Here is a 27,092-nt window from a genome sequence, read left to right on the forward strand (position 1 = left end):
TGAGATCTGGGTTTTGCTGGGTGTGCTTTCACTTACACGCAAGACAGGAACACGATGGAGTTGGAATGTCATATAGTCACCTTTTGAGAGGATAAAGTGTTTTTCTGCAATTTGGAACTTAACTTCCCTTCAAAAGAATCCAAGTCTAATTGCAGGATAGCCTAAGAACTCATCAGACTAACCAAAGTTACTTACAAGTGCAAATAACACCCTCCAAGTTGTTAAATGGAGGGTTAACAGGTACTGATCCTACGAAGTAGTTTTGGATAATGGACTTTGAAGGTTATGCTGTTTTCAGATTCACCTTTTTACTTCCCTTCTGCAGATTCGCAGCCTTTCAGAAGTTGGAGTCTGTTTTTTATTTTCTCCACTTCACCTTTCCCTTGGGAGTGTTAGTTCATCAACTTGTAATTTACACAGTTGTTCATCAAACAGTCTTGAGGGATCTGTGGAGTTCAGCAGCTCCCGCGGACAAGAAATGTCAGGACTGGACAGCTATTAGCAGGTGATACATTTCCAGTTTTACAGATGTACATGGAAGTATTGGGTAAGGCACTGGGATCTACATAGTAGGGAGGTGTATAAGGTGTTGGGAGAGGGGTGTTATACCGCGTTCTCCCAAAGGGGGGGGGGGGGGTCTTGCCCCATGAGATCCTCCCGCTGAGTACCACCACCAGGGGGACTATCGGGTAGCGGCCTCACCTCCCTGGCCTCATGGAAGGGGCTCCCCTTCGGGGAGAAGTGATGGCATCCAAGGATTCGGCACACAGTGCACTCATGTGCATGTTTATTTTATACTGCATAATGGCATTTTTAATACCATATACTCAAAATACCCATGCCATGTGGTTTTCTCCGTGTCCTTTGGCCATCTTGTTCTTGGACCTGGCCTTCTACCCGTCTTCTCAGGTCAGGAATCGCCGTGAAAGGCATTCTATTTGGCGGAATCCAGCTTTGAATCCTAGCGAAAGTCAAAGAACGTGTAAACTAGCTGGATATAAGGGATAATACTGTCTTTTCTGGATCCATATATCAGATAGGGGATGTTTGTTGCTGGGCACATGGAAACCAGAGGCTCGCCATGATTACACAGCCCATGCAGTTTGAGTGGTGCAGATCACTGACATATCTGGGCTGGGGCAGGGATTCTGCAGCTGTTCACTAGATCGCAGACTGGAGCCAAGACCCGAAGAAAGAGAAGCAACATTCTGATGATGAGGAAGAAAGCCAGTGAGGACACCTAACACTGCCAAAGCCAAGTATTGGCGAAGCCCTGAATCTCTTGCAATGATCCAAAAAAACCTTGTCAGTGTTTCGACCCTTGGACTGGTGGAACCAACCAGTCTGGACCCCTCCATGAGAAGCAAGCTGTCCGAAGTGTCCCGGGACCATCCTGCGGGCTGTCGTGTTCTGGTGTCTCCTCTCGTCGTGAGACCTGTTGTGGCTGGTGTCCTGAAGTGCATAGACCTTCCTACTGGAAGAACTTCAGAGCCATTCCATTGAAGCGGGGAACCGCAGTTTAGCCAGAACCAATCCTGATTTCAGTCACTGCATCCGCGTACACCTGTTTCCTCGAGCCCTCCAACAAAAAGGGATTGAATGGCCGTTAAGTTCAGTCCCTAACTCTTCTATCTGCTTACCTTTTAAACCCCCAAAGTGCTCTATACTGAAACTTTGCCCACCCCGTTGGCTTAGCCATAGCTTGTTCTAATGAAATCTTTAAGACTGCCTGCTCACTACAAAAGGTACTTAGCTAGAACGTTGACTCCATTGAGGCACTAGACCCACTTATCTAGTAGGGAAAAAGCGCTTAAGCCATTGGGGCTTTATAATTATAAGTATATAAAATATGGTTACAGATTTAATACACTGCTTTTTTCACTTTAAAGTGTGGGTGATCTTACTTAAGATCACCAACTCTGTACATATATTAGATAGTGGAGCTCATTTTTGTTAGGGGCATAAGGTTAATGGAAGGCATAAAAGTCTTACGTAAGGCTTTTCCGCCTTCCATTAACGCCACGTCCCATTTTTGTCCATTTATATGAAGGAGAGGAGGGGCGGAATGCAAATTGTGTATCCAACGCCTACCTTCTTTTCCGCCATGCAAATGCCACAGCATGTACGCCAGCAGTCATTTTCATGCCGGCGAAAACTATGGGGATCCCTATGGAGCCTGTTACCTTATGTGCTGGCATAAAGCAGGCGGGCTCCATAGGGATAATTGTAAACGCTGACTGCATGGCGAGCATGCAAGCAGCATTTATACGACAAGAGTGCACATTTATAGGGCAAAAGGAGGCATACACGTGTGTGTACACCAGCTTGTGCTCCATATACAGTGATAATGTTGCTGTGAAAATGGCCACAACCAGGTGGCGACATTTCCCGAAAAATGCACCCTCCAGACAGACAAACACTTTACCCAAATATTCTAGGATTGGAGGTAATATATAATGAACCCCTCATAGAATATTTGGGGAAAGAATTTTAGGGTCAGGGTAAAAGTCGCCTACCTGCGGCTTTTTCACAGCAACATTATCACATGCAACCCTTCTGCTCTGCACATTAAGACTCCTCCAGGTAAATAACCCAAATTTGGCGGCGGGAGTCGCCTGGATTTATGTCTCCACAAACGGCTCCCCATTGCCAAATTACATGCAGGAGCAAAATGAGCTCCAGCGTGTTTTAGAAGTAATTGCTTGATTTTTACTTTAACTACTAAAGTAGAAGTATAAAATAAGTGTATTTTTGTAACCCTTTGTTGCTGGTCTTATATGAGTGCTCTATGTTGGGTTAACTGCACCACTACATAACCCCCACAGCTCCTGAAGTCTGCCTTACTACACAGCCTGTGTTACCTTGATATAGTTTGGGCTAGACATAAGTTTCAATGACTTGTTCATCCACTAAGGTCGCCTCTCAGTACCCTCTCCCATGGGACTGGTTCTGAAAATTCACCTAAACAGCAAGGCCTTAAAGAATGAAGTAAAGAGAGTTTAAACGCGAATGGCCAAACAGGTGCCATGGCATTTAAACATTGTGTCACACAGAAATATGTAGCAAAGGTCTGAGCCTATCCACAAATGCCCATTCAGGCATCTCATTTAAAAAGTGGCTATAACCTCAATGTGAAGAAAAGTGAGCTCCAGGCATTTATTGCAGATGAACTCTTATTAGCAATGCATACAGACGAGGCAGTGTTCTGAACACACCCGTGTTTTTCACCAAAATAGATTTTCAAGTTCTGTGCCTTTTGAAATTTGAGGAACGACGCATGGAAGAAATGCTAATTTCTTCCCATGTTCCTTCTCCGCCGCCAAACGGCTATACATTGCCCTAGCATAACCCCTTGTGATTATGCCTTACTTTTGCACACTATGGCTTAGAAAATGAACCCCAATAGGTTTCACTTTTTTCTGACTTTCTATATTCAGAAAAATGGTTGAAAACGTACGATCTATAAACTCGAACTGCTTCACTTCCATCTCAAGGACACTTTCAGTATTTCAATTTAATTGAAATAAATGCATTTGAGCCTTTCTAATCAATCAGATGAACGTTTGAGCTTTCGTTTTCAGGCAGTTCACCACGAGTCATTGTAAGGGAGAAGAACAAGTTACTTTCTTACCTGGTAACGTTCTTTCGATGGGATGGTCCGACGACGTATTCCATATCTATGACATGTAATCACCACAGCTGTGCTGCTTCGGAAACTTTTTCGGCGTCTGCGTCCTGCGTCGATGACGTCGATGCGCCGTCGTCGAGGACCTCCTCCGACGTCCAACGATGTGATAAGTAGGATGCACGACGCCCATAGCCTCAGTTGTAGTTTTTTCCCCCAGAACGTGTGACATAAGTCAACTGCCAGTCAGACACAAAGCCTTGCGGAACGTAAGCTGCAATCGCAAAAGAAATTCTGTAGCGGGGAAGGCAGGGCGGGAGCGATATGGAATACGTCGTCGGACCATCCCATCGAAAGAACGTTACCAGGTAAGAAGGGAATAGTTTCTTACCTGTAACTCCATTTCTCCAGCATTGGTATCTTTCATGGATTCACATGCTTTGAATATTCCCCGTCGTCAGGCTGGGAATCCCCGGTACATTATATAAACCCTTTCCCATAGGAAAACTTTTTCGACGCTTATGCGTCCTATCCACCTCGTTTTGTATCATGCGTGCCCCTACCGTCAGGATGTCATGATACAAATCCAGGCCCCGCCCCCGCGCTCCCTCAGATTTCGGCCCCCAAAGTAGTGGTGGAACCGGTTTGCATGTTCAGGGGAGGCAGGCGGGCGCATGTGAATCCATGAAAGATACCAATGCTGGAGAAAAGGAGTTACAGGTAAGAAACTATTCCCTTCTCCAGCATTGGATCTTTCATGGATTCACATGCTTTGAATAGATTACATAGCAGTACCACCCCCAAGAGGAGGCGTGCATGCAAACCCATATACTTTCTTCGCAAAGCCCGTTCCCTATGATCATGTATACATCAGTAATCTTTAACATAGGAAAACGAACCACATACAGTCATAAATTTCACAGGATGCAACCCCTCAGCCGGGGCTTACCTTATTGGAATAGGTGTCTAAGCACCGCTTGTCCCATCCGGGTGTCTTCGGCATGTTGCTGCGACAGGCAGTAATGGCGGGTAAAGGTGTGTGTAGCCGCCCAGGTAGCCGCCATGCAGATGTCCCCTAGAGGGACTCCGGCCCACAGTGCCGTCGACGATGCCGCTGCTCTAGTTGAATGAGCTCTTGGCCGTCGTAGAAGAGGCTTCCCTGCCCTGGAATGGCAGTACGAAATGGTAGATGACACCCATCTTGATAGTCCTTGCTTTGAAATGGCTTTTCCTCTAGCACCCAATCCATAGGCCACGAACAGCTGTCTCGTTTCTCTGAACGGTTGCGTACGATGAAGATAAAACTTGAGAGCCCTTTTTACATCCAATGTGTGTAGCATGCGCTCCGCTCCCGAGCATGGCTCCGGAAAAAACGTAGGCAACACAATAGAGGAGTGTTTATTGAACACCGAAGGAGCTTTTGGTATGAACTGTGGGTTAGTGGCTAGGACTACCTTGGTCTTGAAAAATCGTAAGTATGGTGGGTCTACCATTAGAGCCTGAACTTCTGAAATACGTCGGGCTGAAGTGATGGCCACCAGGAAGGCCAATTTCCACGACAGAAACTTTAGAGACGATGATGACATTGGCTCAAAAGGATGCTTCATAAGAGACGTTAAGACCAGATTGAGGCTCCACTCCGGCGGAAATTTCTTCTCTGGAGGGAAACTCCGAAAGAGGCCTTTAAGGAAGTGCTTAATCAGGCGGTCGCTGAACAAAGGTGCCGAGTGCCGTCGACGAGTAAACCTGGAAATGGCTGCTAGGTGTACTTTTATGGACGATACCGACAGGCCCTTTTGAGCTAAGAGCAGCAAGTATGGAAGGAGCTGTTCTGGCTTAATCGATTGCGGGGCCAAACTTGGTTGATCCTCACACCATTGACAGAAACTTTTCCATTTGTACGCGTATGAGGCGTTTGTGGAAGGTGCTCTTGCCGCTTGTAGGATACGCCGACAGTCCTCCGGAATCGTTAGCCGACCAAATTCGGCAAAGTGAGGAGCCAGGCCGTCAACTTGAGGCTGTCCGGGTCGTGATGCCAAACAACACCCTCCTGTCGAGACAGAAGGTCGGGGGTCTTCTGGAATCTCATCGGTTCCGCCGCCGCTAAGTGTAGCAGGTCTGAAAACCACACCTGTCTGGCCCAGTATGGGGCCACCAGAATTACCCGACATGGGTACCTGAGGATCCATTGCAACGTCCTCCGGACCAGGGGAAATGGAGGGAATGCGTACATGAATTTGTTTGTCCATGGGAAGGAGAACGCATCCCCCAGTGAGCCCTGCTGAGGCCATCTGCTTGCGTACTGATGGCATTTTTTGTTGTTCTTCGTTGCAAACAGGTCTATGGACGGGTGTCCCCATTTCTTGAATACTTGTTGTAGTTGTTGGTCGTTCAGCACCCATTCGTGAACTTCGTTCATTTCTCTGCTGAGGGCATCGGCTTCCACGTTTCTCACGCCTGGTAGGTGGAACGCTAAGATTTGCATGTTGTGTTGCAGGGCCCAATGCCAGATTTTCTGTGCCTCCGTCGATAGGGACCTGAAACGTGTCCCTCCTTGTTTCCTCAAGTAGAACATCGTAGTGGTGTTGTCCGTCATGACACGCACCACCGAGTCCCTCAGTTGCGGAAGAAAAGATTTTAGAGCCCATCGCACTGCTCTCAGTTCTAGCAGGTTGATATGCAGGGAGGACTCCTGCAAGGACCACTGGCCTTGTACCTGTAACGTATCCAGATGAGCTCCCCATCCGCTCAGCGATGCATCCGTCACCACCGTCTTTTGGAACTCTGGTTCCAGTAGAGGCATCCCTTTCGTTAGATGAGTAGACACTCTCCACCAGCCGAGTGCTTGAACTAGTTGTTCGTCGACGACCAGTCTGTCGGACCAGCGACCTCGGCTCTGCGCCCAACGGTCCGCTAGAAATTCCTGGCAAGGTCTCATAAACAGACGGCAGTTGTTTATCAACGGAATGCAGGACGACATGGTCCCTAGCAGGGACATGTACTTGCGCACCGAGACCTTGGTACCGCCTCTCCATTCCGACGCCTTGTTTTGAAGTTTCTGAATTCTTTCGCTGGATGGTCTCACCAGGCTTGTGTGTGTATGAAACTCCGCTCCTAGAAAGACCAAGGTCCTCAAAGGCTCTACGGAGGACTTGTTGAAGTTTATTGCGAAGCCCAGTTCCTGTAAGAGGGACATTGTGGCTCGTAGACTGTCTCGTGTTTGTTCCTTGGATGAACCTCTGACCAGCCAGTCGTCTAGATATGGATAGACATGATGACCATCCTTCCTTAAATGGGCCGCTATAGGGGCCAAGCACTTGGTGAACGTCCTGGGGGAGGACTTGAGCCCGAACGGGAGGACCTTGAACTCAAAATGCTTTCTCCCGACGACGAATCTTAAATATCTCCTGTGTCGTGGGCGTATTGGAATGTGAAAATAAGCATCTTGAAGGTCTAGTGATGATAGATAATCCATGGGTTGCACCGACCTGATAACCTCTTGGAGCTTTAGCATTTTGAATTTTAGGCTCTTTAGCCACTTGTTGAGTACCCTCAGGTCGAGAATGGGCCTCCATTTGCCGTTTGGCTTTTTGACAACAAAGAACCTGGAATAAACTCCTTGTCCTTCCTGTGCCACAGGAACTCTCTCTACCGCCCCTTTTCGCAACATAAGCGCCGCCTCTTGTCGTAGGATTCGGAGGTGGGGCTGTGTCGAGAATAAAGGAGGAAGACGCGGAGGTTTGTCTTTGAATTGCAGCGCATGACCCATGCGAATCGTGTCTAGGACCCATCGATCTGTGGTGATGCATTTCCATCGGTCGAAGTGATGAGAGACTCGACCCCCCAGGACGTTCCGAAGGCCGTCATTGGTTGCTGGTTTGCTTGTTCTTTGTTGACGACGGACCTGAGCCTTGCCGCCTGGAGGCTTGATAGTCCCTGCTTCTACGTGCCGACTGGGACGCTCGTCTGAACCCTTGTGAAGAGTACGAGGGCCTGTTAAATCCACGGTCCCTCGAGGCTCCAAAGCGGGAGTTTCCAGAAGCACCCCTGAAGGGGCGAAAAGAGCGAAAATTTCTACCCGTTTGAAGGGCGCCGAGGGACCTAGCAGTATCCGTGTCTTCTTTCATCCCTTTCAGCGCTTCATCAACCTTTTCGCCAAACAGGTGTTCCCCTTCGCATGGCATGTCCAGGACTTTGTACTGTACTTCGGGACGGAAAGTAGTACATTTGAGCCACACTTGTCGACGAAGCACTACTCCATGGTTGATTTGTTTGAAACCAGACTCTGCTAGGTCAACTGCGATATTAATTGCGTGGTTCGAGGCCTCTTCGCCATCCCGCACCAGTAACACAGCTGCTTTCCGGTGTTCGTCTGGCAGGTGTTCTAGGATAGGGGCTAGTTTGTGCCACATTTCCCTATCATATCGTGACACGATCGCTAAGGAATTGGCTGCTCTTACTGTCGTCGCTCCGACCGAGAGCACCTTCTTTCCAAAGGCGTCCTGTCTCCTAGCCTCGCTTTCCGGTGGCGTTGAACATTTTTGCTGGACCCTGGCCGTCCTAGCCGCTGCCGCCGACACCACGAGTCAGACAGAGGCTGTGATGTTAGACATTTTGGAGTGGACTCCGGAGCTTTAAACTTTTTCTCGATCCGTCCCTTTATGGCTGGCTCCGAGAACGGATGGCGCATCGTCTTGAGACCTTCTTGCCACACGTGGTCCAGGATTGGGATGGCAAATACCGATTTTCTCCTTTGACCCATATGGTCAAAAAGGAAACAGTCTTTCTTCTGCTCCTCAGGAATCAAGCCGAATTCGCAACAAGCTTTCCCCATCATTGCATGGAAGGCTCCCACATCATCAGGGGGAGATGGCTGTGTCTGGCTCCTCGTAGACTCTAACTCTACATCCGAATTCCATGTTGGATCCCTCGACGGTGACAGGGAGACGTCTGACCCCGAGTCATCTAGTATAGAGTCGGACTCTGACAACTCACCCTCCTCCTGAGCTCGAGGACGATCTTTCGCCGCCTGGGGAGCCAATGCGTGTTTCATCGTCGAGCGAGCCGTACAAGTTTGCTCGTCGACGGAAGGTACAGACAAAAGTGACGCTGACGTCCCAGGTTGAGGGAACTGCGTATCCAGCCGCTGCAGGAGCTTCTGAAGAGTATTAAGCACATCCAGAGACAAAACCGTCTGGGGGGTCAATAACGTGGATGATATAGGTACCATACCCCCGCTCGCACTCGTCGCCGTCGACGTGGAAGGTCGTAAGCCTAAATCCGATGGCTGCAGAACCATATCACCTTCTCCTTCCGCCGAGCAGGCCGTGTCTGGCTGCAGTAAGACCTCAGGGGGGATCGGGTCATAGACCTCAGGCAGCCAAGCCATAGACTGAGTCTCCGTCGACGAAGGAATCCCAACCGCTGCTGCTTGAACGGTAATAGGCATCGTCAATGACACCGAGGTCGAGGAGCAAGTCGTCGTCGTCGAGCCCTTAGGCTTCGTCGTCGATTTGGATGCCGACTTCCCGGCTGAGGCTTCCCAACTCATGGAAGACCTGGGACGGTCCCCTGAGGAGGATTTTGACAGCGCTAGCCTCTCCGTCTTAGATGATGAAGAGGAGGAGGACTTTTTATGTGATGAGGAAGATCCAGCCTGTTTCCTCTTATGCTTGTCCTCAGTGCGAATTTCTGCTGGCCGTACCTTCTTCGATGGAGGTTCCGACTTGCTCCTGGAGGCCGTGGAGCCAACTTCCGAAGCCGGGTAGGCCCCCGCTCCGTCATTAAGCCAGTCGACCAGCCTTCTTTTTCGGTCCTTAAGGGTTTTTTGGGAGAAACCCTGGCATATCTCACATGTATCCGGCGTGTGGTGCGGGTGGAGACAGTAGATACAGTCCATGTGGCCGTCTCCTTCATAAACCTTTTTGAGGCCACAGGTTGCACACGGGCGAAATAACGCTTTTCCAGACATAATTCTCCAGAATTTTAACTTCGCCGAAGCGAAATAGACAAAAAAAACCAACCTAGTTTTCACTAGTAGTAAAACACGAGGATCCCACTACTTTGAAAGACGGTTGAAATCTGAGGGAGCGCGGAGGCGGGGCCTGGATTTGTATCATGACGTCCTGACGGTAGGGGCACGCATGATACAAAACGAGGTGGATAGGACGCATAAGCGTCGAAAAAGTTTTCCTATGGGAAAGGGTCTATATAATGTACCGGGGATTCCCAGCCTGACGACGGGGAATATTCAAAGCATGTGAATCCATGAAAGATCCAATGCTGGAGAAAGTAACTTGTTCTTCGAGGGGATTGGGTCCTCCGACGTATTCCATATCTATGACAGACTCCCAAAGCAGTACCAAAGCAAGGAGGAGGGAAAGAATTTAGAAGCAAAATGTAGAATAGCCAATCAAATAGCAGAGCAAAGGACCGCCTTGCCAAAGGCCAGATCCTGTGCCCGGATGGAATCAAGGGAATAGTGACATACAAATGTATGTACTGAAGCCCAGGTGGCTGCATCACAGATGTTGCGAATAGGAACACCCCTCTGCAGGGCAGTAGACGCAGCCATACCCCTGGTAGAATGGGCCCGCAAGCCAGCCGGTGGGTCCTTACCCGCCAAACGGTAGCACTCCGAGATGGCCAAAATAATCCAGCGAGACAAAGTCTGTTTCGTCACAGCTTGCCCCAAACGCTTTCCAGCGTAACCAATAAAGAGTTGATCATCCACTCTGACCCGGGACATGCGTGAAACATAAAAGCTTAAAGCTCTCCTAGGATCAAGCCTATGGAGCCTCTCCTCTTCCTTACCAGGATGCGGAGGAGGATAGAATGCTGGAAGAACAACCTTCTGGGCCAAATGAAATTCCGTCACTACCTTCGGAAGAAAAGAAGGACGAACTCTAAGGACAACCCTGTCCTTGTGAAATACAGTGAAGGGAGGCTTAACTGAAAGTGCCTGTAACTCACTCACTCTGCGAGCGGAAGTAACCGCAACTAAAAACACAGTTTTCAGAGTTAACAGCCTCAAAGGGCAAGAATGTAAAGGCTCAAACGGAGCACCCATAAGAAACTTAAGAAAAAGGTTTAAATCCCAACCGGGCACCAGGAAAGGTGACGGAGGGAACACATTAGTGAGCCCTTTCAGGAACTGTGAAATCAAAGGGATTTTAAAGTAAGAACACTCTTCAGACGAGCGCTTAAAGATGGACAGCGCTGCCAGGTAACCCTTAACGGTACCCACTTGCAAGCCCCTGTGGGCCAAAGAAAGTAAAAAGGACAGAACCATGGGGATGTCACATGCAAAAGGATCCACATTCTGAACTCTGCACCAGTCGCAGAACTTACGCCAACGGCACAGAGACTTTGTTGCTGGCCTTCGGGCCGAAAGCAACACCTCCATCACGTCCTCAGGGAGGTCCCAATCCTTATACCTCAACCTTTCAGAAGCCAAGCGTGAAGGTTGAGGGATCTGACCTCTGGATGGAGAACCTGACCCCCCTCCCATGAGAGCAGATCGTCTCGGTAGGGAAGATGACGTGGAGGGCAGATGGATAAGTCGAGAAGGTCCGGGTACCACGTCCTCCGAGCCCACGCCGGGGCAATGAGGATCATCCGGGAACCGATTTCGTAACCTCCGCAGCACTTGCGGGATGACGGGGACTGGAGGAAACGCGTACAGCAGCGGGAATGACCACTCCACCACGAACGCGTCTCCTAAGGCTCCTTTTGGAGGAAATTCCCGCGAGCAAAACCTTTCGCACTTCCGGTTGACACTGGAGGCGAAGAGATCCACTTGAGGGGTCCCCCAAAGGGCGAAGATCTCCAGGAGAATCTCCTGAGCCAACTCCCACTCGTGAGAGATCGCGCTCTGCCTGCTCAGAGCGTCCGCCGTCACGTTTTCGGCTCCGGCCAGATGAACTGCCGAGATCGAACTCCCTGCTGGATGGCCCAGAACTCGAGCTGCATCGCCTCCCTGCACAGAGGAAGTGACCCTGCCCCCCCTTTTTGTTGAGGTAGTGCATGGCCACTGTGTTGTCCGTCAGGATCAGGACATTCTTCCCTCGCACAGACGGCAGAAAAGCCTTCAGGGCTAGCCTGACGGCCCTCAGCTCCAACAGATTGATATGGAGTCTGGACTCCGACGGAGACTAACGACCGCTGACTGTCAGCCCGTTGGCATGAGCTCCCCATCCCGTGAGGGATGCATCCGTCACGATCGTCACCTCCGGCCAGGGAAGCCAAAATGGAGCCCCCTTCATCAAGTTGCCGTCGACGGCCCACCACAGAAGGTCCCGGGCGACCGAGGACGGCACCTGAATCGAGTCCGACATCCTGCCGGAGGACTGCGACCATTGCGTCTTGAGTGCCCACTGCAAAGATCTCATCCGCAGGCGAGCCTCTGGCACCAGAAGAATGCAGGATGCCATGAGGCCGAGCAACCTCAAGAACTCGAACGCTGGGAGCGTCTGGGCATGCTGAAACTTGTGCACCATCTGCTGAATGTGAAGAGCCCTCACCTGGGGAGGAAAACACTGCCCCAGAGAAGTGTCGAGCACTGCTCCGATGTACTGGAGCTGCTGTGTTGGCGTCAAATGGGACTTCTTTAAATTGAGGGAGAAGCCCAGCCTGTGAAGGGAGCGACAGGTGACCGATAGATGATCCAGGACTTGCTCGGGAGAGCTCCCCCTGATCAACCAATCGTCCAGGTAGGGGTAGACGTGAATCCCCCCTTGCCTGAGATGCGCTGCCACCACCACCATGAGCTTGGTGAAAACCCTCGGGGCGGAGGTCAATCCGAACGGCAGGACCCGAAACTGAAAGTGCGAGTCGCCAACCGCGAACCTCAGGTACTTCTTGTGCTTGGGATGGATCGGCACATGGAAGTAAGCATCCTTGAGGTCGAGTGACACCAACCAGTCCTGAAGCTGAAGGGCCTGGAGGACTTGAGAGAGAGTAACCATCTTGAACTTGTCCTTCCTGAGGAGTTTGTTCAAACCGCGCAAGTCCATGATGGGTCTCAATCCCCCGTCTTTCTTCGAAATCAAAAAATAAGGGGAATACCATCCCTTGTTCCTCTCCGCTACAGGCACCAGTTCTATGGCGCCTTTCTCCAGCAGGGCTTGAATTTCCTGCGCAAGGAGCGGATCCGGACTCTGCAAAGAGAGGTTCCCCGGTGGATTGTCGCGAGGCCTGTGCCGAAAAGGAAGACAGTAGCTGTGGGTTATGATCTCCAGAACCCACACATCTGAAGTAATGGCTTGCCACTCTACAAGATGCTGCGCCAGCCTTCCCCCAACCGGCGAACCATGGGACATGGCCTCACGACTGAGTGGGAGCGGCTGCGGCGTTACCTGAGGGCAAAGAAGCAACTGCCCGAGCGGCCTTGGCACCACGGGTACCCTGTCATCCACCTCTGGTACCCCTGCGTTGGCCTCTTTGACTGCCAGCCCCTCTCGCTTTACTGAAGGATGAGTAATAGCGAAAAGGAACCACCCCTCCACTGCTGTCCCCTAGGACGAAAAGGCGGAGGTTGGCGAACTGCAGCGCCCAACGACTTCGCAGCAGCTTTTGAGGTCTGCAACCTCTCAAGGCTCTCGTCAGCCTTGCTGCCAAAAAGGTGTTCACCGTCAAAGGGCATGTTGAGGAGCCGGGACTGCACATCAGGAGCAAACCACGACTTCCGCAACCACGCAAACCTGCGTATCACGGTGCTCGCCGCCATGGACCTACTGACGCATTCAGCTAAGTCCAAACCCGACTGAACGGACTCACACATGGCATCCTTACCATCCTGGACCATAGCAAGGAAACCATCCCGTTCGTCCCCTTCGGGAATATGTTCAGCCGCTAACGCAACACAGTTCCACAGAGTGTGCGTGAAACGTGACAAGGCACAAATGGAGTTGGCCGCCTGAAGCGCCATACCACCAGAAGAAAACACTTTCTTCGCCCAGCCATCAAAACGTTTGTCGTCCCTATCAGGAGGGATGGTAGGGTACGACGCCTGCTTCGCCGGGGCCGTGGCCGCCTGCACCACCAAACTCTCCGGAGTGGGGTGCCTTGCCAAGTAGCAGGGGTCGCCACTGGTTGGACGGTATTTTCGCGACAAGGATCTGCCCACCGCCGGGAGACTCTCCGGAGCAGTCCAAGCCGCCGCCACACTTCTCTGTAAAGCCATATGGAACGGCAGAACCGGGTCAGTTGGGGGACCAACATCAAGGATGTCTGTCAGATCATCCTGCACAAACTCCCCTGGGGGAGCAGACCATCCCAAGTACTCAGAAACCCTAGCCATAAGGCGCCGGTACGAGGAATCAGCATGAGAGCCAGGCTCAGGCCTACAAAACTCCACCTCCGGAGAGGTGTCCAGTCCACTGGCATCATGCAGTGACTGTCTCAACTCGTCAAACTGACTATGGCCCGAGACAATTTCATCCGGAACCTGACTAGGACTAGGCCATCAGAATCCTCATCCGCCTCTGAAATATAGTCCAGGTGGCGAAAAGAAGGCACTCGAGAGTGCTTGCTCTTAACCAGAGCCTTCCTAGGGGGTCCACCCGTGCCCTGGGGTACCTCCGACACGAAAGGCGTCGATGGCGTCGAGCGAATCGGCGCCAGCGTCGAGAGAACCGGCATCGGCGCCGAGAGGATCGGCGTCGACGAAATCGGCGTCGACGTCAGATGCAGCGCCTCCAGAATCGGCGGCGTCGACACAGCCCTCGAGGCCGGAGCCCCGAGCGTGTCCCTCGACGACCTGAGCGTCGACGGCATCGACGACTTCCTCGGAGCCAGAGCCTCGAGAAAGCCCGTCGACGCCCTCGACGCCACAGACGTCGATGCCTTCTTCGAAGACCTCACAGGTGCACACGGTCTCGAACGCGTCGAGGACCGGGACCTGGAACGGGTATGTCGAGAACGAGTCCCCTTGTCCGAACGGGACCTCTCCCGTGACTCGTGCCGACCACTCTTGCGAGCGGTGTCTCTCGACCTCACACGACCGACCCCACTCGGGGGCGCGGACGGCTGAGTACCCTGCGACTCAAGAATCGCCAGCATCTTCTTCCCGAAGGAAGCCCATTCCTCCGGCGTCGCACGGCTGGAGGGGTAAGCGACGTGCCGGGCAGAGCCCTCCGAAGAGGACCTGGAAGACGACCGGTGTCGGCGCTTCCGAGAATGCCTCGAAGAGGCTGAGGAGTGGCGAGACTGACTCCTAGAAGGAGACCCACGAGACTTCCAACGATGACACGGAGAGTCACCCCTCGAATCATCCGTCGAAAGCCCCGCAGACTTCGACTTCCGGGGCTTGGACACCCGACCTACCGACAACAACTTCTTATGTTCGCGTAAGGCTTTGGACGTGAGCGACTGGCAGTCGATACAGTCATCCGTGTCGTGGGCCTCCCCGAGGCACCAGAGGCAGGCGTCGTGCGAGTCCATCACCGACATCTTGGACCCACACTCCCCGCACTTCTTGAAACCCGGACGCGGGGTCGAAGACGAAGAAGACATCTTCTGAAGGAATTTCACAAACAAACAGGTTCGAAGAACCGAGAAGAACAGAACTCCAAAGAGTCGAGGCATTTAAACCGAGAAACACGAAGCCACACGTTCGTGGAAAAAACGGAACTGAGGCTATGGGCGTCGTGCGTCCTACTTATCACATCGGATGACGTCGGAGGAGGTCCTCGACGACGGCGCATCGACGCAGGACGCCGAAAAAGTTTCCGAAGCAGCACAGCTGTGGTGATTACATGTCATAGATATGGAATACGTCGGAGGACCCAATCCCCTCGAATTCTCATTTCTGTGCTAATTCCCTTCAACCTTAGAGACCCACAGTTCTTTTGCTGGACGTTAGGACTTTTTAATTTTAACCCTGGAATGAGTGAGCCCTTTTTCTCACTCTCTAATGCGTTTTGACCAGATTTGGATTATGTGTTTCCACAGTTTTTGGGGTCAGACAAACTCCATAGGCATCAACTTTTTGTATGGTAACACACAGCACCTTCAGTGCAGCGTCAGAGAAATCCTTTAAGATTTTTCAGAAGGTTTAAAAACCTTTTTTTTTTAATGTTAACTACTGTTCCCAAGAATAGTAAAGTGAAATTGACTTTACTTACCTTTTCTCTTAGTAGGTTCTGCACACACCATCTTAAGTGTAGTGCTTGGGGCGTTACTTAGTAGCCCCTTATCCTGCTCTCTCCTGTAACATTTCTTATGTTACCCTCACTATTTTAAATGGCTGGTGGTAGTGGTTTAATTTTCCTACCTATCCTCAGCTGCAGTATAGCACCCATGGGTGACCATTTCGTCAAAATGGGCCGGTCTTCTTTTTTCGCCATTTTCTGTCTGTGAGTTCTTTCTTGGGTTTTACTCTGTGCGTCGAGGCCAAGTTGAGCCCTTCGTTCGTTTTGCCATTGGCAGGCTTCTGCCCTGAAACCCGCTTCTGGCTCCAGTGTGTCTGGAAAGGCAGGATGTGAGGGAGGTTCCTGAAACTCCCCTGTCCTTTGTCTCTAGGGATTCCTGAATGCAACCAGTCCTGATTGGCTGGCTGGCTGTCCTTGCAGGACAGCCACCCTGCTGTGTGATTGACAGCCTAGGCTATGCATGAATGGGAGAAACCTGCTTAAAAGGTGAGGGTTATGGGACTAGAGGCAGAGTCGACCACTGGGAGAAACACCAGACGAAGAAACCGTGAACAAAGCTTGCTGCATCCTCCTGGACCATTGAATTGCCCGGTGAAGACCTGCTGCTGTGCTGAAACTCCTTTTTCATTCAGACAGCGAAGCTCCGGAAGGGATGACTTCTTCCCTTGGGTTAGTGGGACCAACTAACCCCGAGAGGAACTTCACTGGACCATCTTCTCCAATGGATGTACTACTTCGCTGCTGCAAGAACTGAGTGCCAGGGGTCGAGAAATCCGCAGTTGAGTGCAACGTCTGAAATCCAGCCAGAAGCTCCAGGAATCTCCTAAGGACCCCCAGAAGCAGGACAACCAGAGCTCGAGTCCCCTCACCAGAATGCAGGACCCAAGGTGTGAAGGAAGCCCAACCGGTATCCGAGATCCGTGACGGTGCTGTTCACTAAGCGATAAAATCGCAAAGTGCAGCTGAACTGAAAAGAGCCCGTAGCTGCCGACAACCTCCAAGGTGCTGCCGCAGGAGCCCTCCAGACGTCCTCCCTCTTGGCCCCACGACTGAGGCTCAGGGACCCAGGGCCTACATCGCTGCAACAGGACAGAATCCAGCTAGAACACTCTTCTTCAAACCACAGGTACTGTTTAGACTTGGGGTAATTACCTCATTGCCTTGTAGCTGTGTTTTTCTCAGTTGAGATTTGCAGTGGCTTACCTTTAGAGTTGATTCCAACTCTGCTTTTCACAGGCTTAACAGCTTGTGACCCTACAAGTGTTTTTTCTACAAACTCTCTAGCTTTGTGCAAGACTTTTATTCTAAGAAGTGCCTCAGCTCCACAGACTGTATTCCAAATGACTTTGGCGGTCCTGGCTCCCTGCAGACTCTTCTAGCCCATTGACTTTGAAATTGTTTGTCCCTCAGAAGTGGCAACTTGTTTAGACAGTTACTGCTGGGAAAGGCTTGTCTAGATTTCATTGGAAGAATTAAATGCTCCTACATGTACTGAGAACCTGTTTAACCTTCTCCTTCATAAAAACCTTTCCTTTCTGCAACCTCAGAATCTGCAAAGTAAAACTAGTGGGATACATAAATGCCATTACTCTCCTTGCGAATGAAGTCACCACAGGGTGTAGGAATTGTGTAAGAAGCATATCCAAAGATTATCCACTAACTTGTGCTGATCCGGAAAAGTGATTGATTTCAAAGTATATTTACATTGTTACAAGAATTGTCCTTTTAACAAATGCTTATTTAAAACTTGATGGTAATTAAATGAATAACTATTTATAACTGAAACCTTCAGTGTGGTAATTTTATTTACGAATTTCATTCCTACAGCTCACATTTACCCCACTTGAGATAGGCCTGGCTGCTCAGCCACAATACCAACTTGTGTAGTACAGACCTATACCAAAGGGTGGGTTTCCTAATACCAAGCAGTTAAGTGTTGTGTAGTCTCGCACAGTGTTACTACACCAATTCTTACCCAACAGTCATCACAAGTGATTGTGCCAGGTGTGTTGCTGCCCACCATAGGAATAATTGTCTCAATTTCTATAAATATGTTGATCATGCTGAACCCGTCCTTGTTAATAGGAACCAGGCAGATAGACTGAGGGAGTTGGAATTGAGATGATTGCCATTCCAACCACTGGAGAATCATGTCAAGCCAGCCTTAAGAATATGTTAAGAAAAAGTAATCTTACCCTGAAACAGTGATGAAAGAGGTTATTGTGGCCTCTGCGTCTGGAATGTGGACTTCTGAGGGGATGGTGGTCCTAGCGTGCATCATCTTATGCTTCTTTCCATTCCCTTTCTCAATGGCTGGTTGCATTCTTTTCATTTTTGGCTTGTGTTTAGTGGGACACACAATGGAGCTGCTTGCTGACTGCTGACCTGAAGAGGGTGAACCACCAGGGGAGGCGGAGCTTGCATGCATCACAGACGAAACTTTGTTTTGCTGAAGACCAGTGCCACTTGGAACATCTGCCAGATGTGGAAATCTTGAAATCTGGCCAGGGGTGGTGCTGGAGGGGTCAAAGCCAGAGATCACGCCAACTTTGCTTGCTCGCATCTGAGTTACATGTTGGTGAAGCTGATAAGGACTTTCATGTACAGATGGTGATTGAGTAACAGTCAAACCTACGGTCTGTGCTGAAGGCAATAAACACAGGTTCGATGTGGCAGTCAGGGCTGCGGTGCTTGGGGATTGGGCTGTTTTTAGCTGGTTAAACATAGTGGCACCTGGAGGCAAAGTAGTGTGTTGATCCTGAAGTCCAAGACCCTGCTGGCTGGCTTTGATTAACAGATTACCAATAGATCCCAGCTCAGAAGCCTCTAGCAACCCAGGGCTTGTCAGGGTTACAGAATTCTGTCCCAGTAGGTGCCCAGGAATTGACCCCCCAGATGTCGAGGTTGTTGTAGTTTGCATGGAAACCACATTCAGTACAGAAGGATTGGAAGACAGTCCGGTAAGTGACCGTGACCCTGCTGTGAGATGGCCTACTTCTGGTCCAATTATGCCAGATGTGGCCGCTGCAATATTCTGTGGGAGCAAAGCCTGTTGTTCAAAGTACATGACTCCTGATTTTGATCTCTTAATGATGTTGGGAACCGTTCTGTGAGATGCAGAAGTATTGAGTGTTCCCAAATCAATCAAACTGGGCTGCGTGGGTATCCCTCCAGTGTGTTGGGTGGGACTGAAATTAATCAAAGTCATGTTTGAGACTATATCTGAAGTGGTCACGGCAGACGGTGGCCCAGAAGGTGCAAGCTTCTTATGCTTCCTAGAGTGTGGACGAGGTATTGGTCTTTTCTTGTTGAGGCTTGGAGCTGGGGTAGCTGTTGCATCCCCAAGATCGGTCCTCTGACTAGTTTCAGAGACAAGGTTTTGGGAATCGGCAGCTGGCTGCACACCTATGAGAAGACCAGAGGTGGGACTTCCAACTTTTGCAGTAAACCCAGTGTGAGAAGGTGAAGTTATGGAATGTAAATGTGGCTGGTGGGGAATAGAAAGCAATCCTTTGCTTGTTGGTGGGAATAAGGACTGAGATGTTGGCAAACCAGTATTTAACCCTGCAGCCAGGGTGAGTGCACCACCCATTTGGCTAAGCACTGAAGAACTGGTCTCTAGGACATTACCAGCAGAACCAACAGAAGGGGTAAGTTGAATTTGTTGGGTGATACCATTTGGAAGAAGCACATAAAGTGGTTGCATATTCTGGTTCACCACAAGGACTTTCTCAGTAGATTTGAGTTGAGGTGCAGGGGCCTGAATGGTGGTGGTTGAGAGCTGAGAAGGACGAGGGCTATCTGATGAGCTTTTAACATAGTTCTGGTTTTGCGGTGTGCTGGTGGGAGACCCTGGTGCCTGTAGAATGGGAGTCGCAGTATTCCTGTTTAAATCTTGGGTGACTGTTTGTACAGATTCCACCTGATCACCTTGGGAAATGGCAATGTGTTCCGTGTCCATGTGGCTGGCAATAAACTGAACAGGTGTCATGTGGTCTTCTGGTGTGGAATCTGCACCAGGACTCAGCAGAGAGGACTCCCCTTCACTGGACGCAACAGATTTCTCAGTGACAGTCGCGTTCTTCTCTCCAGAATCTGTAGAAGGAATGGCCAGAATGGACCCATCTCCTGAAGATGATAGCTGAGATTCAGCAATGACAGCTAGCCTGTTGTGGCTCTGGCTTGGCATAGAAGGGCTGCGAGTTGTTAAAACAGATAGATCAGACGGAAGCTCCAAGGGAAGCTCAAACTGTTCCTCAGCTGACACAGAAGAAGACACACCACTGTCCCCTGGCTCGGAAGTTGGCAACTGTTGAGAAAACACTTCAAACAAGCCCATATCCTTCCCCCGATTATTGTCAAGACCCAATCCTTCACTCAGCGTAAGAAGTTCTGAGGAGGAGGATTCTGGGCTTTCACCCAAAGCCTGCATGGAAGGAGTGTTCTTCAGAACAAAGTCCATGATATCAGAGGGAAGAATGTTACCATAATCATCACTGTTGTTATTGTCTGAATCAGACTTCAGCAGTTCTGTGCTGAAGGTATCCAAAAGATTTTTATCTGAAGGAGCACTGGTCTGACTTCTGCGGGCAGATTCTAAAGAACTCAACTGAGCTTCCAAGGACTCCTGGCTCTGAGGTTTTACACGACTCACTGGATGGCAGTTTTCTATTTTTGACTCGAGCTGTTTGTGGCTAACAGACTCCTTGGGACCATGTTCCTTCTCAACAACTTCCTTTGACTGCTGGAGTTTCAATGTGTCTGTGCCATTTTCTTTGCTGTTTCTTTTGGCTGTAGGATTAGCTTTTCCAGTTGTCGTTGTCATGGTTGTGTCACTTTCTGCTCCATCATCAACTCCATCCAGCTGAGGGATTTTGGGAAGGTTACATTGATCTTCCTCTCTGAACAAAGTATGAGAGCGGAGCCTTTCCTCTGCAGTTGATGAAATCACAGTGCGAGTGAAGTTGTAGTAATAAAGATCATCCTCATCAGAGGAGGTACTCAGGTCGTCTGCTCCATCCACCTGACCTTCAGCTGACCTCTTCCCTCTTTTCTTACCAGTCGGGTTGTTAAAGAACGGAATATCTTCCTCCCCGTAAGATCTCACGCCATACAAGGGAGTTAATCCAAAAAACATATTTGATCGAGCACGAGCACTGCGCCTTGGATACCTTCTTTTGAAGGAGCCATCATCTTGGGCTTTATTTCCATCCTGAATCATGGGGCTTAGGTCTTGTGCTGGAGTAGTTGGGTAAGTAGTACTGACTTGGGATTCCTGTGCATTACTCGAGCTAATCCGATCAGCAGTGTTCCCAGAAGGACTCCCAGAAGATGGAGTTGTATGGGTTATGGGGCCAAGATCTGTACGAGTTGATGGAGACTTTGAGCTTTGACCTGTGGGTAGACTACTAGATTGGTTGTCCCTTTCCATTTTTAAAGGTGTTAGTGTGACCTTTACTGTCTGTTTTTTGGATGAAGCTGACCCTTTAGAGCTACAATCAGCTTTATTTGCTTGACCTTTTGGGTCACCTTCAACATCCTGATTGTGCTCCCCTGGTTTCTCTGTTGAAACATTGAAAGCTGAGCTGTGGTTTAGCTTTTGATGTAAAGTCTGATGACCAAGCTTGATGTCCAGGCTTCTCCCAACCTCATTTGGTGTTTTCTTGCTCAAGGCATTGCCAAATTTACTGAAATGCAGCTCTCTGTACCTTTCCTTCAAAGGCCTCTTTGACTTTTGCCGCTTCTCTCGAGGGCAGAGCAACAGCTCTTTTTTACCAGTAGAGGACAGATTACTTTCAACAGGAGTTTTCAATATGGTTGCAAGTTCCACTGACTGTGGGCTAGGTTTCTCAGCAGCAAAAGTGTCTTTGTGTTGCTCCCTCTCTTTCTTGGAACTTTCCTGATTCAGCTGTGAGAGAGGCAGTGTCTCTTTGGAATTAAATGCCACAGAGGCTTGGTCTAGGAATGTGCCTGCTTTGCAGACACTTGAATCTGCTGTGATTACAGCAAATGATGGTGAGGACATTTTGCTGTTCAAGTTTTGGGAGGAAGGATCTGATATCTTCACATTGGATGCCTTGACCTTTTCCGATTTCATAGAGGGGCTCTTTGGGGCCAAATTCAAAGGACTTGAATATAGTTTTTCCACACACTTTACACTGTCTAAAGGGCAAGGTTTGCTTGCGCATGCCACAGTTGTTCTCACATCACTTGCAGTGGGGGGACTGTCCTGCCTCAAATTTGTGGCTGCCAATGAGTGAAGTGACCCTGGCAGGACGTCTAGGCTTTTCACACTTGTCACATCATCTGAGGAAACTGTGATGGCAGGCACTGCTGGTGTACCATGCTTTGAGGTGATGTCAGGCTTTGTGGAGATGTCAGGTGCTGAGGTTGCAATCTGCCTCAAGGATGTACATCCCGTTCTTGCAGGAGCGATCATTCTAAGCTTGTACTGCTGAGGGGATAGGGAGGATGCACTGTGTCTCCTGGAGCCGATGCTTCGAAAGCCGGAAGACAGCAAGGGATCACCTACAGTCACAATCTCATGGGTGACTGACGTATGACTGCCTAATGGAAGACAAAGAGATAGGAAAAGCACAATGACAAGTTAATATCGAAAGACCAAAGGCATTTTCCATCATGTTAAACGGTTTATAGTGACTTTTCTGACAGTCAAAGTTTCGAAATACAAATGTTTCGACAACAAAGCATCCCCTAAAAATGTTTTCAAACGCATTTTTTTATGAGGGGGGAGGTCCTACCCAAACCCCCGTTTTAAAAAAAAAAACTTATTTTACTATACGAAACTAAACATTTTAACATTAATAAAAGGCATTCGAAATTAGAAAGTTTTGTGTTTAGAAACTTTTTTTTTGAAATTATAACTGGATACCTGTTAAACAAAAACTGCACAGAACGTATAGTTAATGACCTGCAGAAGTTCCCCGCCAGTGGTGCATGCAAATTCTGAGACATCCCAACATTTGCCCAATTGCATTATGGTAGGATTGTTGTACCTGGTGTTAAACTATTTTCTCAGTAGCTACCATGAGCCAAAACTGTTCATCTGGAAATGCCACTGACAGGAGGCTTTTTAGAAGTCCTACTCTTAGTGTATGTATATGTAGGGTTTCCACATGTTAGTCCTGGCTCTCGCATTGGCAATGTGCCTCAGCAGTGTGACTTCACTCTTAGGCGGTTCCATATAACCATTAAAGTGACAAAAAGGATGTACACAAGTTTCGGAAAACAATGCAGGTGTTTATTAACAAACAGCTCTCTCTCTGGCTAGAACTCAAAGATGAAGAAAAAGTTGTTTATCACCAGTCTTAAAGGTATCCTCTCCACTCCATCAAACTTAGCTGGGTTTCTCCCATCAGCTATAAGAAATAGCAAGCGTTTTGCTCATGGTTCAGCTCTGGGCTTAAGGTGTTCCAACACACTGTAATGTTCTCTTTAGCATATCTCAGTCCAGGGGTTAAGGGGATCCCACACCCGGTTTGACCGTCTCAGTGTGACTATGTTCTAAGATTCTCAGTCCTAAGTTTAAGGGTGTCTCACACCCTTCGTCTTCCGTAAAATGTCTCTCTCAATTTTATCCATCACATCCTGACTCTCTAGAGCCTGGCTCCTATCCTCTGCAAGACCTCACTACACCTGACCTTGTCCTGCTCGTCTTTGCGACCACATGCTCCTTCATCCACCCACTTTGGACCTGGTCCCTTCAGATAAGGGCCTCGCCTATACCCCCTGCCTTGAGCTAGATGTGCCCACACAAACCTGCTTAGTATTTCTAGCTAAAGCCCTGTTCTCTGCCCTCAGGATCATTTTTACCGACATCTTTGTGGCAAGTCCGAACAATGACACACATGACATCATTTCCCTAGGGAAGAGGTTGTACCGGAACCATAAGGGTCTTTCTAAAGAAAACCATGTTAGGGATGGGTCAATGCAACATGGGATTATCTCCAAGGTTTCAATCCACTTCATAGGTTAATGCCCAAAACATAAACTCTAACGGTCTTCTTTTAAGTCCTTATCCCTAGTTCGAACATCCTTTGCATCAAAGTAAATGTCCAACGAGGTAGCCAACAGAAAGTTCCAATCCCTATTTTTAAACAAGTCCTCAGCCTCCTGGATATCCTAATGTATAAGATAAAATTCAAAAGGATGACAAACAAAAGAGTTTGTGAAAACCTAGTATCAGAATTCCCACCCTAATGTAACACAACAAAATAAAAAACGTTTACCTGGGAATACTCTTCAGCAGTTACAGCGTGGTCCCTTTCTTGTTCTTCCTGTTTTCACAATCCTTCTGACTTTTCAGGTTCTTGGTCTCAAGCTTCACTTTAGCCTCATAGCAGGTATTGTTGGTCTCTTCAAGTATTGGGTTTATTAACATTCACAGCAGGTCTCTATTGGACCGCAGGTGTGATAAGTTTCACTGCAGTTCTCTCCCAGTGTGTTTTTCATGATTCACAGCAGGTCTGTCGAAGATCTTGGGATTCTCAGGATTAATAGTTATTTGTCTCCCCTAATTCAGCATCCTTTTCAGCAAGCATGATGGTGTCTATATTATGGTACTTAATTCTCAGATTTAGTTCCGGTAGGAATTTAGTAGGTCTAACGGTTGTGTGTTCGGGCTATACTTCAAAGGTGGCAAGAACTTTGGAGGTTTGATCCCCACCAGTGGATAGGTAGGAGTAGTCATGGTTGTGAGCCGATACTCTGTCTGATAGGGTTCTAACGTTATGGCATGTTGACTGACAACCAGTGAGGTGAACAATACATTTACTATGCGGCATCTGAAGACATACATAGTATAGGCGAGTATGCCAGCTGGCTATGGGAGAGAGGGGGGTCAGTGTCCAGGTAAACGGAAACTGTGTTGTGGGACCTAAAGGTCCTGGTATGACTAGGTGTCAGGTGGACACTTTTTAGGCTATGTGCAGTATATAGGGAGCTTAGTCACAAGCTAAGAAGTACTAGCAGGCAGTATTAACAGTGCGCTTTGTGTGGTTTAGTATATGCAATTCCTTTTGGGCAATACAATACGGTCAGCATGACAATAGAAATAGGTTGGCTAAAACGTACTTAACAGGTAAACTTTGATTAAACAGTGCATTTGTGTCGCAAAATTCTGTAAGCTGAGCGGTTAGATTAATGTGGCTTAGACTGCGCAATACGTTTACGTTTTAGGAAGCAAAGTACAGTAAGCAGCACAATAGTCAAGGGCTAGCTAAGAGGTACTGACAGTCGATATTGGCGGTACACCTTATATTTGGTTATGCAATACATTTAGGCATCAAAATATTGTAGGTAACGCAGTTGCTCATATGTTAAACGTATTAGAGACCATGCTGGAAGGGGCGCCCTGTGTGGATATGGTTAGGTAGTACAATTTAATTATCACGGTATGATTGGCAGCAGAGTTGGACCTAGATTAGGTTTGCATATGGCAACAATATTAGCAATTAACGAGTTAGAAAATTACCGTCAATGGGGTACGTGAGTATGAGGCTGATCAAGGTGACAAGGCAAAAAAAAGGGCGAGTAGCAAAATTGAAGATAGCAATTCAAGTATGGCAAGATCAGGACGTGATGCAGTATTAAAATCACAATCAGTCGTAACACATGAGTGTGATGGGCGAGGGTCTTGCTAGCCTCCCTATATCTCAAGGCCTGTGTGGGGTGTGTAATATACAATATTTCCCCCCCCTATCTGCCAACTTCCTAAATTCATCTAATTTTGCCTGTAAGAGTGCTAGGGTAGACTTCCCTGGTGTCTGAGCATTTATTTTTTTCAGGGATCGCAGCTTACGTTTGGATCGCTGTAGCTCAGATCTTATAGCCCGTAGAGCACCGTGAGTCGATGACAATAGGTGACCACATACCCAGACCTTAAATGATTCCCACACTGGCCGTGGAACCCACCGAGCCCTCATTACAGACAAAGAATTCTGAGATATTGATCCTTAGGGGCTCCAGTATTGCAGCGTCTTGTAAAAGAGCCAGCAGCATTCTCCATAGGCTAGGAACATGATCAGATTTCCAACAGCACCGGGAAACGATCTGAAATTGTGCGTGGTAAAATGGTGCAGTCTTTTGTGTGGGGGACATATTCGGGCGAGCACAGCCAGAGGTCAATACGGAAGCTGGAGTTGTGCACGGTGGAATGGAGGTAAACTCCTCCCACGAGGATGTAGCTCACGCCTGGCATCGACGAGGGGTAGGTACAACATCCTTTGTAATATTGTGTGCGCTGCCCTAGTGAGTACCCGCTGGGCCCTTGTGGTCCTGTCCAATTTGACATTAAGGATAGTATTGAAATCGCCGCCCCAAAGAACCTTGGCCTCATCCAAAGGAGTTATAAGATCTATGATGTGCAAGTAGAATTCGGGGTCGTCCACATTTGGAACATATGAGTTGACCAATATAACTTTTTGACTCGGCAGGGATCCTCAGATGATCGCATACCTTCCCATAGTGTCTATCTTGGATCTGATTAATTGGTACCCTGTGTTTTGGTGTATTGAAGTCAGAACACCCCTATATTGTGAGGAATAATCAGTCCCCACCCGTAGCAGGCCCCAGTCACGTGCAAATGTGTCAACAACTTTTCCCAGGGCATGTGTTTCCTGTAGCATCAGGACCTGGATTTTATTCTGCTTAGTATATGCTAGTATTTTCCGGGCTTTAATTGGATTGCTCAGCCCCCTAATGTTCCATGTGAGCAGTCTCATCGTAGGATGCGCACCTGTCATAACACCAGTGTGTCAGTAATCGAAGTGCCCTTTCAGATGAGATGTAATGTATAAGCATGAACCCCGCGCAACAGTCAATTTTTCTGTGGAACTCTTCCCCAAAAATCCCAAAACCCTTCCCACCCCCACCATCCCTCCAACTGGATAGTGTATACCCTCTAACCGACGTGCTAATCTGCAACAGGGGGTGGGGGGTGTTGTGTAACCCCAACCAATGGCATGGTGCCTTTAACAGAAGTGAGCCGCACTACATGGCTCAAACGGACTTGACAGACGACCTAGTATCATGCCCAACTGGACCTAGCAACTGTGAGCATTGCGAGAGTCGGATAGCTGGTAGCATCTGTCAGCCATTGCTTGCTTGTGTCGGAATGTTCGGTTCTAATCTGCAACAGGGGGTGGGGGGTGTTGTGTAACCCCAACCAATGGCATGGTGCCTTTAACAGAAGTGAGCCGCACTACATGGCTCAAACGGACTTGACAGACGACCTAGTATCATGCCCAACTGGACCTAGCAACTGTGAGCATTGCGAGAGTCGGATAGCTGGTAGC

The 27,092-nt window shown here is 48.9% G+C and overlaps 1 protein-coding gene across 5 annotated transcripts in view; it reads right to left on the reverse strand.

The window, feature by feature from the left end:
• KMT2A (lysine methyltransferase 2A) overlaps positions 1–27,092 on the reverse strand; it is a 2,049,111-nt gene that overhangs the window by 435,978 nt on the left and 1,586,041 nt on the right. For all 5 annotated transcript variants that reach the window (XM_069614436.1, XM_069614434.1, XM_069614435.1 and 2 more), the window contains exon 27: positions 17,973–22,344. In XM_069614436.1, the coding sequence (XP_069470537.1) occupies positions 17,973–22,344 (4,372 nt within the window). The remainder of the gene's footprint in view (positions 1–17,972; positions 22,345–27,092) is intronic.

This window comes from Ambystoma mexicanum, chromosome 9 (genome assembly GCF_040938575.1).
Source record: "Ambystoma mexicanum isolate Mex_15411 chromosome 9, UKY_AmexF1_1, whole genome shotgun sequence".
Classification (NCBI taxonomy): domain Eukaryota; kingdom Metazoa; phylum Chordata; class Amphibia; order Caudata; family Ambystomatidae; genus Ambystoma; species Ambystoma mexicanum.